The sequence below is a fragment of the Centruroides vittatus genome, unplaced genomic scaffold, assembly GCF_030686945.1.
Source record: "Centruroides vittatus isolate TY-2023 unplaced genomic scaffold, ASM3068694v2 contig_1343, whole genome shotgun sequence".
NCBI lineage: Eukaryota > Metazoa > Arthropoda > Arachnida > Scorpiones > Buthidae > Centruroides > Centruroides vittatus.
The window spans coordinates 25,837-37,906 of NW_027120855.1; the positions used below are offsets into that span (position 1 = coordinate 25,837).

Below are 12,070 nucleotides of genomic sequence, written 5' to 3' on the forward strand. Positions count from 1 at the left end.
GCCTTCGTTGCAATGAAAATTCCATCCAAGTTGTACAGCACAAAATGGTGGACTGCAGCAGACATAACTATTGTGCCACGGATTTTTGTCCGGTCACCATCAACGGTAATAATCATTAAGACCGTGTTTATGCAGATGTGAGAAGAGAGGAAAAATATGCAAAACTGAACTTTTGGGATCGGTATTCATACCCGTGATTTGATTTATGCAGAACAGAGAAATAAAGTACTCGAAAAAATGCACCAGTTTCCCTCGTCCTTTAAATTATAGTATTTTTCTCTCATCCCAAGTTGGAGAATGCTGCATTTCTGACCAGGAAATCTAGCTGGTCCCTGGCCCGAAATGCATAATTGTAACAGAAATAGATGAGAATAAGGTTGTCTTCTGAGTAAAACCTGTCAGTAAAATCGTTATATAGAGGATCTGATTAAAATATATACCTTAAAAGAAATTGTTCTATCTAATGGGTACTGGAATATTTTAGTTTTTCTGTCCAGCAGAATAGATGGAGAGTAGTGCCATTCGTTCCAAAAGAAATGGGTCAAATGTCCTATTCTCACGAGAGTTCACCACAGAGGTGGAGAGAGAGACTATCAACAGAAAGGACAAAACATAAATACTCAAATTTTAATCGAGATCGATAGTTACAAATGTTTGTCATACAACTATTAACAAAGAATTTTAACATCATGTCTTCCGTATTACATACAAAAGTAGGTGACCAGAAAATAGCTACTATTTTCTGAACAGAAACATAAATGCCGGACTTTCATCACTTGGCAGGAAACAGTTGACTGCTCTGACTTTCATTCCCTTTTTAAGTTTAGAGATGAAGGGAGGATGGTTTCCTCCCTAAATTTTTATAGTTCTTGGAAATCAACAAAATTTTCTTGTCTGTCCAAACAGCAGTGCGAGTGTCAAAATTTCTGTAAAACAAAACCAGGGTATTTTAGCCTCTTATCTGCTCGATGATACTCGATGCAGACAATGACCAAATTCATATCCAAAACAAAAAATTATCAGAAATAATAAACGGAAGGTGGCCTAAAATGTCTCCCAAGTAAATAATTCTACATAAAGATTATTAGATATTTTGTTCGAAACGGTACGACCAAGTAAATTGCTGCAGAAACTCCCACAGCCTCGTCGTATGTACAGCAATAATATACATGGCAGACAGTCTATGTACAGGTGCTTGGTCGCCATCAGAGGATCTACGTTCGTGCACTCGATTGTTCACTATTGTGATTTCCTAGTTTTCCCAAACACTTGTGTTCATAGTTGACCAGTCTTCTTCCAACTAAATATCTGAATAAAATAATGAAAAATATTAGATTAAGTAGCATTTTTAAATAGCATAAGGAAAATCACAGTAAAATACTATAACAACCGCCATTTTCTACATCTTCCCTTTTCCATTTTTTTTCTTTTGAAATTTTGTTCATGGAATAAATACTCAAATGGTAGTAATAATAGAATTATAGAAATGTGCAGCACACTCTAATGCCACTTTTTCCACTCTGTCTTCTAGCCAACGTGTAAACTTGCAATTCAAATTAGGCCCTAATATGACAGATGCATTTTGAGTTTAGATGTTATGAGAATCTGATAAAAAGTTCTCTATGACAATTTGTGTTACCCAAGGTAATGTGACCCAGTGAATGGTAAACTGGCATAAAACTTATTTATCTGCCCTTCTTGTAACTGAGAACTTTAAATTCATAGTAAAGCTATACATACATTTGTACCAAAAGTCATGCTAAACAAGCTTTCCATTTTTTCAGACAGTGTGTTAATTAAAAAATTCCCATTTAAAAAATTTTACCCATAATGATGTAAAGACTCACTACACTTGCAAGTGACAGTAGCAAGTAGCAATAGGAGTTCCTATACAAACAAGATATTTCTGTAGAGAATTACCCTGCTATTAATGGAAATTCTGAAACCCATGGATCTAAAAGTAGTAGTGGCATATATATGCCACTACTGCTAGAACTTACTACCTTAGATAACAACTAAAATGACAGTATATACGGTACATATGATGTTGGAATGATCGATTGTTATATTTTCAGGTGTGAGATAGATCATATTAATTGGCCAATGTAATTGATTCCGTTGCACAACTGCAAAGAAATCAACTACAAACATAACTGAAAGTGTTACTGCTTTTAATGGCATAAAGAGCCACTAACATCCACAATTCTCTACTGCTACTGGAGTTGAAAGTGGAGTCAAGCCTTAATATGATATCCATACTTTGATTTTAATTGCCATGAGAACTTTGTTGAAATGACCTTTATTGTACTCTACAGTTAGAAGGATAATTTGGAAATTTGAGAAATGAGATCTTTGAAAGTGAGATCTCAAAGAGCAGTGTTTTTGAACTGCCAGTCCATATAAAAATTTCACTGGTCCACAAAAAATATTTGACTGTACTGATACTTCTTCTACAGCTAATAATGGGTGACATTTGAATAATAATCTAGAGTTACTGTACATACTTTGTTATGTACAGTAACTCTAGGTTTTTTAGGCATCACCCAATGCCTAAAAAAAAGAGGACACTGTTGGGAGTAACCCCCCAGGCACCCTGTTGAACTCCCTGTGCTTTCCACTTTTTTTAATACATACATGTGTAAATAAAAAAATAGAAAAATAAATTTAGCGATGCCTATGAGACCAAGTGAGCTGAGAAAGATGTGGGCATCAGCACTTGGTTGACTTTCAAAGAAAATGTTTCTTCTAGGTCAGCAGACAGAACTGGACAAAAGTTTCATGTGTGGCTGGTGAGGTGGAGGAGGTTGGAGTTATTAAAATTTGGAAGCAGACTGTTGCTTCCAAATTTTAATAACTCCAACCTCCTCCACCTCGCCAGCAACACATGAAACTTCCGTCCAGTTAAAAGGAGAATTCTGCCAAAGTTTAAAGATGATTGGTTAGACCTTTCATCCCTGCTGTGCCCTTGCCCAATAAACATTTGTGACCATTTGTGAAATTCTTTGGCCTCTTAACAAAGAAAATGGCCAAAGTGCCACTAGGTCAAAGTGGTGTGAGGCATCTGGAAACATTAACCAGCTTCCTCAATTCATTTGAAGTGACAACTGAGTTATTTTTGTATGCATTTTTCATCAAAACCAAAAAGGAGGAGAAACAATGTCCAGTGCAAGGTGATGACAGATGGAAGACAGAGTAGTCCAATGCTTGACAATCTGTCAGGCTTTCGAAAGCTTCCTCAGGGAAACAGACATCTTGACATAGACAGGATCTCCTGGTATCAATCAACTCCTGGTATCAATAAACTCGGGCTTGGCATCTGTGAAAGTTTGCTCTGGGACTGTGTGTCTCTGGTTGCCCCTAATATTGTCTGCGCCTCACGGTGTTGCAGCGTAGGCTTGTCAACAAGCATAAATTGTGGCACTGCTTTTTGCTCTTTGTTTTAAGGTGGTTGGTGTCTTAACCAACCTTGTGTCATGCACCACTGGTCTTGAAGGATCCATTGTTCCCGGTCCCTTCACGAGAGAGTTTGTTGCTCGCGTTTATGTACCCTCCAAGACCATGGAGGTTTTCTCCCCCTTGATATGGGATGTACATACCCGTTTGTTTATGTGCAGACCTTTTGGCAAAGTAGCCGTTAAGAGCCAGTTCGCCTGGTTTCGGGCTGTTTTTTTGTACATACAGTTGTTCTCTTTTGTTCCCTCCCAAGATATGGAGGATTTGTCTGTCTTTCCCCCAATCGGGTTGTACATTTGCACGTATATGTTTATTGAGCTAAGGGAAGTCAGCCATAATGGAGCTCTTACTGCCTCAAAATGAAGGCAGTTATTCTGTATACCACTGAATTTTGGCTATTTGTACTTTTTTGTATTTAATAAATGGCACTCGGCAGGCACTCTGAAATGTCATATTTTACACTTTCCTTTCTACCTTTCTATTCTCTTCACTCTTCTCACTTCTACTATAACTCTTGATCTTTCCTTTTCCAAGGCCATACCTTTAGGTAGAGGCTTTCTAATCCTTTAGTAAATGTAAAATGTAAAATCTGGCAAAAAGCCAGATGTCTGGCCACCCTAACAGTAACTCTAGATAAGCATACATAAGCGTAATAAATAAGCATAGTTCACAGTTGCATTTAATTACTAGTCCAGGTAAAATTATCCACAATTTTACTGGTCCATAATGAGAAAAGGTCGAAAAAACACTGAAAGATAATAAAAATTTGTTTTGTTGTGATTAACAGAAGACTTGCAACTGTCACTTGTAAATAGTGAGATTGAGGCTGAAGTTTTAAATGCAAAAATGTGTACGTCGGACGTTCAGCGCCGCTTTCCTGTAAGCCTAGAAGTTTGACAATGGTGTTTGGAAAGTCAGTGGCTCAACATTCCAAACGCCATTGTCAAACTTCTAGGCTTACAGGAAAGTGGTGGTGAACATCCGCCTGTACATGTTTTCGCATTTAAAACTTTGGCTTCAACCTTGCTAGTAAGTTGCTGGTACTGACAAGCTCGAGTGAATAACTCACACACCAATACCTTTTTTACTTCTAAACAACACTTTTTTGATTAAACAAACATCTTTAGCCTCATTAACAGACTTTCCTCAGATTAGCAACTGAATTAGAACTAGAGTTCTGCAAAGCACAGTTTGGTATTTTCAAATAGCTATTTGGAACTGAGCTGTGGCATTGACAGGAAAATTGTGAGCTTAGACCGGAGCCAATAAGTTTTTTTGTCAGAACAGTCAACTCTAAGAGCACTAACTTTATGTATGTAATGACAAAACCATATAGGGCTGCTAATACATGCTCTGTAGGAGAACATAGTAGCAATATGTTTTGTATCATCTGTGTATATTGTGAATGGGTGTTGAGTGCTTGGAGTTATGCTTAGACTGAGAATTTCTGATGTGTACTTATATGTAATAATTGCTAATGTCGTGTTATCATCACATAGTTGTGTGTTGTGTCATCAAGTGTGTGTTGTGTACTTGGAATGTTGTTTAGTAAACCTTATGTTTCATAAAATAAAGTAAGGTGAAAAAAATTTTTAATGCCAATTATAATCAAATGATGATGTTGAATGTCATGATCATGAGTTCTGGTCTGTCCAAAGCCACAGAAGAATTATTGCAGCAGTGGAAAAACCACTGACTGCCAATCCAAGCAATTTGGATTAAAATAAATTCTAAAAAAGAATAGCTTGCTACAACATAATAGTTTAGTCTAAGGTTTGCCTTCCAGGAGGACTTTTCTGGAAAACTGGCCCCCATCCAGGTAATAATGTATGGAGGAAACCCAGAAAACTTCTGGCCTGGCAAATGAGCTGGCTGTGTGAAGTTCTGTGGTTATTCCACAATCTACACTGGTAAGTGTAAAAAGGAGTAATTATGAAAGAGGAGACTAAAGTTGAAATTACAGCTACAGGAGTACACTGGAGTCAACCACCAGAACATACTTATTCTAAAAGAACACTTACAAGAAAATGGCATAACTTCAGTTTCACCGATTTTGATCAAATTCAATGAGATTATAGTGTATCACTTGTCAGTCATTGGGGATACACTATAATCTCATTGAATTTGATCAAAATTGGTGAAACCAAAGTTATGCCATTCCCTTGTAAGTGTTCTTTTTCTCAAAATTAAAGAAAAACTGAGGTTGAGAATTGCAAATCACTTAAAACCTTTAAAATTTCTGTTATTTATAGAGTGGCTGGCAGTGTGCCCATTTCATAATTGTAAAGTTGATGTTTGGAATCAGATTAGAGCATTAGAAATTCTAGAGATCTTTGTGGGTGTGTGTCAATTACAAAGATACAGAGTCATTATCTTTTGCTTGGAGATGATTGTATGATGCTTGTAAAAAGGAAGAAAAATGGAACAAGCACAAAGAAAAAGAAAAGTAGAATGTTTATTTAATATAAAAATACAGATTTTACAGGTTAAACTAACCTGTGTCATTAAAATCTGTATTTTTATATTAAAATGTCATAATGGTTTTTTAAATAATGGTTGCTTAAAATATAGAATAAACATAATTTACTCAGTTATTTTTGAGCTGAAAAGTCTGATTAAACTACCAAATTTAGAATAATAATAAGTAGACTTTTCAGCATTTTTGTGTGTAAAAATAAGCTTAATTAATGAAGATGATGGAATGAGGTTTATTTAAATATTTTTATGAAATTTTAACCTAAGTTAAATAATCACATTAATATAGAAGCTACTGACAATCAAAATGACAGACAGAGCATTTTATATGTCAATTAAAAGTATTAAAATATTTGTTTCTTTGAGATTACCAATATTATTATTTAAGTGTTTGCATCAATGTAATACAATAAACTAATTTTGCATCGTAACTGATTTTTCAAGATTCCTGGACTTCCAACTCAACTTTTAGTAAATATATATCAAACAATTTATATGCATTTCAAGCAAACTTCTGAATTTTTTGGCTCCTCAGTGAATATACTGTTAAAATATAATTTGCAATAAAGTTATTTTATATGTTAAAAGATGGATTAAAACACAAATAACCATACACTTTCATAAAATAATTGTATACAGTATAAAATCTAGACAGTTGCTGATTTCACTACTTATTACATATGGAATCTTTAAAGTTGAACATCAACATCTTCACCTATCCTCTATTACATTTGTATCTGTCTCTAAGACAGACCATACTATCACTTACAGATTACATCATATGATCTTGAAATTTGATTACTTAATTTAAATTTAATTTGTATACCAGTACTTTTTATATATTAACAGGACTTATTATACTGGAAAATATGGATGCAGATATTTAGTCTTACAGATCAAAAATAATGTTTTTTATTATTTTTGATCTGTAAGACTAAATATCTGCATCCATATTTTCCAGTATAATAAGTCCTGTTAATATATAAAAAGTACTGGTATACAAATTAAATTTATCAGGTCAGTCTATAAGTTCATGTGTATCTTTATCTACAAAAAAAGCAGCAAAAAATTTTAATTAAATTTTATTTCAATCTATAATGTATTCACCATTATTTTATACAATTTCTTGCCATCTTGATGGTAACTTTTTAATCCCGTCTTCGTAAAATGATTTCGGTTTTGAATCAAAATATTCAGAAATAGCCATTTTTACATTGTTCTCATCCTCAAAAGTTTTCCCTTTTAAAAAATTCTGCAAACTGCAAAAAAGATGATAATCACTGGGAGTAATATCTGGCGAATATGGTGGATGAAGTAAAATTTCCCAGTTGTAGCTTTCAAGTTTCTGTACAGTTATTTTTGCAGCGTGTGGTCTGGCATTGTTATGCTGCAAGAGAACCTGCTTTCTGTTCACTAACAACGGTTGATTTTCTTTCAATTTTTCATTTAAATGCTCTAATTGCTCACAATACATTTGAGCTGTAATTGTTTGATTAGGTTCTAACAGCTCAAAGTGAATTACATCTGACATTCCCACCAAACAGACAAAAGAATTTTTTTTTGGATGCAACCCACCTTTTGCAGTCGGTTTTGGCTGCTTGTCACGATCCATCTATTGTCTTTTTCTCGTCACATTATTATAGAGGATCCATTTTTCGTCTCCGGTAACCAGCCTACCAAGAAAAGGTTCTAAAGCAATACGGGATAAAAGAGACGTGCAAATGTTTACACGTTGTCGTCGGTTAGCTATTGACAGTTCGTGTGGTATCCGTTTTCCTAGCTTTGAAACTTTTCCGATTTGTTGTAGGTGTCTATGAACAGTTCTGTGGGATGAATTTAAACGTTCCACAATTTCTTCAACTGTTAAAGATGGTTCTGCTTCGACTAGTGCAGAGAGAGCATCGTCATCAAAGTCGACGGGTCTTCTAGTACGAGCCTTATCCTCCACACTAAAATCATTGTTTCTAAATCTTTCAAACCACTTCTGCGCAGTCCTTGCACTAATTACAATTTGATTAGGTACAGTATTTATTTTTTTGGCTGCATTTGTAGCATTCTCACCACTTAAAAATAAAAAGTATAAAACATGTCTTTTATATTCCTCAGTTACTTCCATTTTAACGAAAATAAACAACTGAAATGCTCACAATTCTGAACAGTATTATATGAATGAGATCCAATTTAACACTTCAGTGTAAAAATTATCACATCAGACTGACATTTTTAACAGCAAAACAAGATTTTTCTCAAGGTCATAACAATGTGCATGGACTTATGGACTGACCTGATAAATTAAGATAGAAAGGACACAAAGGCATAATAATTAAATTGAAATTTGATTACCTTCATTCAAGTGTAATAAATTTTCTTTGATTTTTAAGCCGTTATTAATATAAATTTGTTCTTTAAATTTTATTTTATATATGTCAGGGGTGGGCAAGCAAGAGTTCAGTGGGAGCCGAAATGTAGGTTTTGCAAAATGCATGGGAACCGCAGTTCTGTACTGTCGCGGTGGATAGTATGGTAAAGCAAGTGTTTTTATTATATAATATAAATATAATATAAAATAAATATTGAATTTTTTTAATAAACATATTTTCACAAAATTAAAAAAATAAAATTGTAAAAATAATAATAAAAAACAGAAATTAACACGTTCAGCAAGAGCTGCATTTGCCCATGTCTGATATATGTCATTTCATAACTAATAATTTTTATAGTTTTTATTTATTTGACAATTCTCTTTTTCTGTATGATTATACCAAACAGATTGTTAAACAATCTGTTTGGTATAACTGAAAGCCTAGGAGCCTTGTTAAGGCTCCTAGGCTTTCAGTGAACTGATTTTGCAACTTAAAACAATTTAAGTTGTAAAATCAGTTTGTTGTGTATACACGGAATAACAATACAATACAAAATTGCACACAAACAAAATGGAAGCTTTATTTTCCTTTTTTCGCATGGTTCTCCATACATTTGGTTCTTTTGGATCCCAACTATATTCCCTCCTTTTTGTACAATACAGTTCGATCAGTTCTTTTCGTATGAACAAAGGCTAGTGACACGTGTCCACAACAAAAGTGGATAAAATGGAGATATATTCCCAAAATAATATATCTAACTTAACTAACTTACATACTAAAATAACAAAAGAGGAAAGAAAGGAAGATGAAATGAAGTACTCAAAATGAAAAGAAACAAAGAGAAAGTTGTGGGGTACCCAGGCTTTTCATAGATCACCAAAATCTTCTCAACATCGGGGCTTGCGCTCAATCCATCTTTTTTTCTTTCCTTTCCTATATCAAACAAATCAAAGAGTCCTGAAGTATTCAAAAAGCTCTCGATCTCAGCAACGGTAATGTTTGTTCATTTCCCTCCAAATGACCTAAAGTCTCCTTGTCCTACTCGGCGTTGACTCCGACCTCTTTCACTTTTCGTCTGCTCTGCTCAAACGCTATCTCAAGAATGTCCGTTTTTCTTATCTGCCACCCTCAAGACTTTCTTTCACTTTTGTTCCTGGACAATGGTTGCCCCACTCGTAGGGAAAGAATGAATGAGAAAGTTCTAGGAAACAGTGACATGGAGGACAAAGAATTGAAAAAAATATAACATATATTTAATTCTTATGTATGCAGACATGGCGTACCGGCACAAGTTCACTGAATTATGTTGATCAAACACTTAAATAGTAAAATATTGTTTACCAGTGTTTCTTAAATTTTTCAATGCCAAGTAGAATTAGCACTTTTAATTCATGGAAAATGGACTTTTTAATCAGAGTATAAAACAGGTTAATTTAATTTCTCTAAGTAAAGGTAGTAAGAAACTAGAAAAATGAAAGTTGCATTTTTATCCACACATATGATAAAAACATTATATAAAATACTTACTTGTCATTTTTAATATGTTCATATAATCTAAAGAACTGTCGTACTTGGAATATCAAGATTCCTACTATGACATATACAGCCAAAACTGCCGGATATATTCTCCTCAGAATAAGATTCTGCATTTCGAAAGCTGCACCTGAAATGCAAATATTTATTTTAGATTTAATATATAATATAAAGGATGGCACTTTCCCAACTTCTAACACAATCACTTCATAATTGAAATGCATTTCAAAATCATGAAAGTATTCAAGTCCCAATCATTTTTTGTGGTACGAAATTTACTTTCAATGTTGTAAATGAACAAAAAATGATTATACATTTATAACATATTATTATTATTATTATTATTATTACAATAAATGAATGAAAGTAACATACATGAAAGCTGGAACAACTGAATAAATGGAAACTTTTTCAAAATTGAATTTTTCAAAAATATCAGTAAAATTTGTATCAATAGCAAATACATGTGCATAAATTAAAGACATAAAAAATGTGAACCTTTAAACATTGTAAATGAAATTTCATCATAGTTTAATGCAAATAAAACACAAATGCTTTCAATCTACATAGATCTTCAGGTTAATGTGTTCCAAAATGGAATGAGTGTGTTTTAACCTCATATATTGTGGTATACTAGGTATTAGGGGTTGGGTAAGGCAAATTGGAAAATTAAGGACTTCACACAAAATTGTTTTTTTTACAGATGAAAAAAAAAAATTTTATTCCGTGTAGTTAACAAATCCAGGTTTCCTTGATACCAGAGAGCCTAAGTATCTGGTCAATAATTTACCATACAATCGAAAACGCATATATAAACAAATAATTACAACCGATATATATACAACGAACCTCGTGGTCGTACTACCCCAAACTTCAATATCCCACACAAATAAGTGAACAACTCCACATGTGGTTACAATATCACGGTTGGTTATAAGAAACAAAAACAGTCTTACAATTGTTGTTCTTAGTTCACCTACTTCTCAGCACTCTTTCTTCTACAAGTAGCAGATGTTTCCAGCCGTTGACCCAATAGGGAAAGATATTTTCTCTCAGTGAACTTCTGAATTTATACTCCCTGCCATTAGCTAGTACATCATCAATACGTGGTATGATCCTCACCCAATCAGCGAGTACATAATATACACCACATTAAAACGTGATGTCCCGGCACAAAATAGAAACTATATCAAATTGGGTATACAACCTGATACAAAAAAAAGAAAAAACGGAACACGCAAGATACACATTAATTTACAAGACCATTAGTGACGTAGCACTACAAGAGGAAAAGAACATTTTATAACTATTTGAAAATGCCCAAATAATTTTAAAATGCATTTGTATTTTATCTGCATTAAATTATGCTGACATTTCATTTATAAGGTTCATAAGTTTGCATTTTTTATGATATTTTATGACATATGATATCCCCCAATGTATATATGTAGTTTTATTATGTAAGTTAATTAATGTACCTTCCCTTTACCTATCTAACTAACACTTGTCGTTTTTCCCTTTTCAACTCTTTTAACTGCCAAGTGTTTGTTTCTGGCAAGTTTTGGGCTGGAAGGGGCAATGACCGACGTCATGGCATAGGGGGACAATTTTTGTTCATTCTTTGTGAGGAGAGAAGCACGTGGCAAGAGAGGAGAAGAGTTGTGAGAAAGAAGATATGCATAGTGAATACGTGAAAGAATAGTGCTTAAATTTAGTGACTTTAAGAAGTGAAGAAAGGACTATGAGTTGACATTTTTTTTTTCTACAATGGATATCCACTTGGTGAGGTGATAAATTCTCTATTTTTACGGAACGATAGTTGAAGTACCCCAAACGCGAGATAAAAGTATAAGGGATCCTGAAAACTAACGAAATCTTTCTTTCCCTATTTAACTAACATTAATCTTAATCTATAATAAATTAATTTTAAGTAGTAATTTAAGTCGATGCGAACGGATTGTCTATGCGTCGGATCCGGGACTGACAATTGTCAGGAAATCGTAACCTATTGTTAATAAACGGGCAACGTGAAAGGGGATATTGTAAGTCCAGGTAAAGTTAATAAATTAATATCATCATTATTTTTTTCTGTTATGAGAGGTAGTTTGATGTATTTTACTTATAACACGTAGGTCTCATTAACCTGTCACACCAAAATAATTCAAATGTTTAAGTTAGTTAGTCACAAGCAACCTTCAGACACAAACTGGCAGTAATTTTATTTTCCTATTTTCTGTCTCCTGCCA

At 33.8% G+C, this 12,070-nt stretch overlaps 1 protein-coding gene across 1 annotated transcript in view; it reads right to left on the minus strand.

The window, feature by feature from the left end:
* Positions 1–613: 613 nt before the first annotated feature.
* The window catches only part of LOC136990837 (E3 ubiquitin-protein ligase MARCHF6), a 199,383-nt gene continuing 187,926 nt past the window's right edge, over positions 614–12,070 (minus strand). The window contains exons 22-23 of the mRNA XM_067289284.1: positions 9,819–9,954; positions 614–1,308 (exon numbers count right to left, since the gene is read on the minus strand). Of these exons, the coding sequence (XP_067145385.1) occupies positions 1,215–1,308; positions 9,819–9,954 (230 nt within the window). The 3' untranslated portion in view covers positions 614–1,214. The remainder of the gene's footprint in view (positions 1,309–9,818; positions 9,955–12,070) is intronic.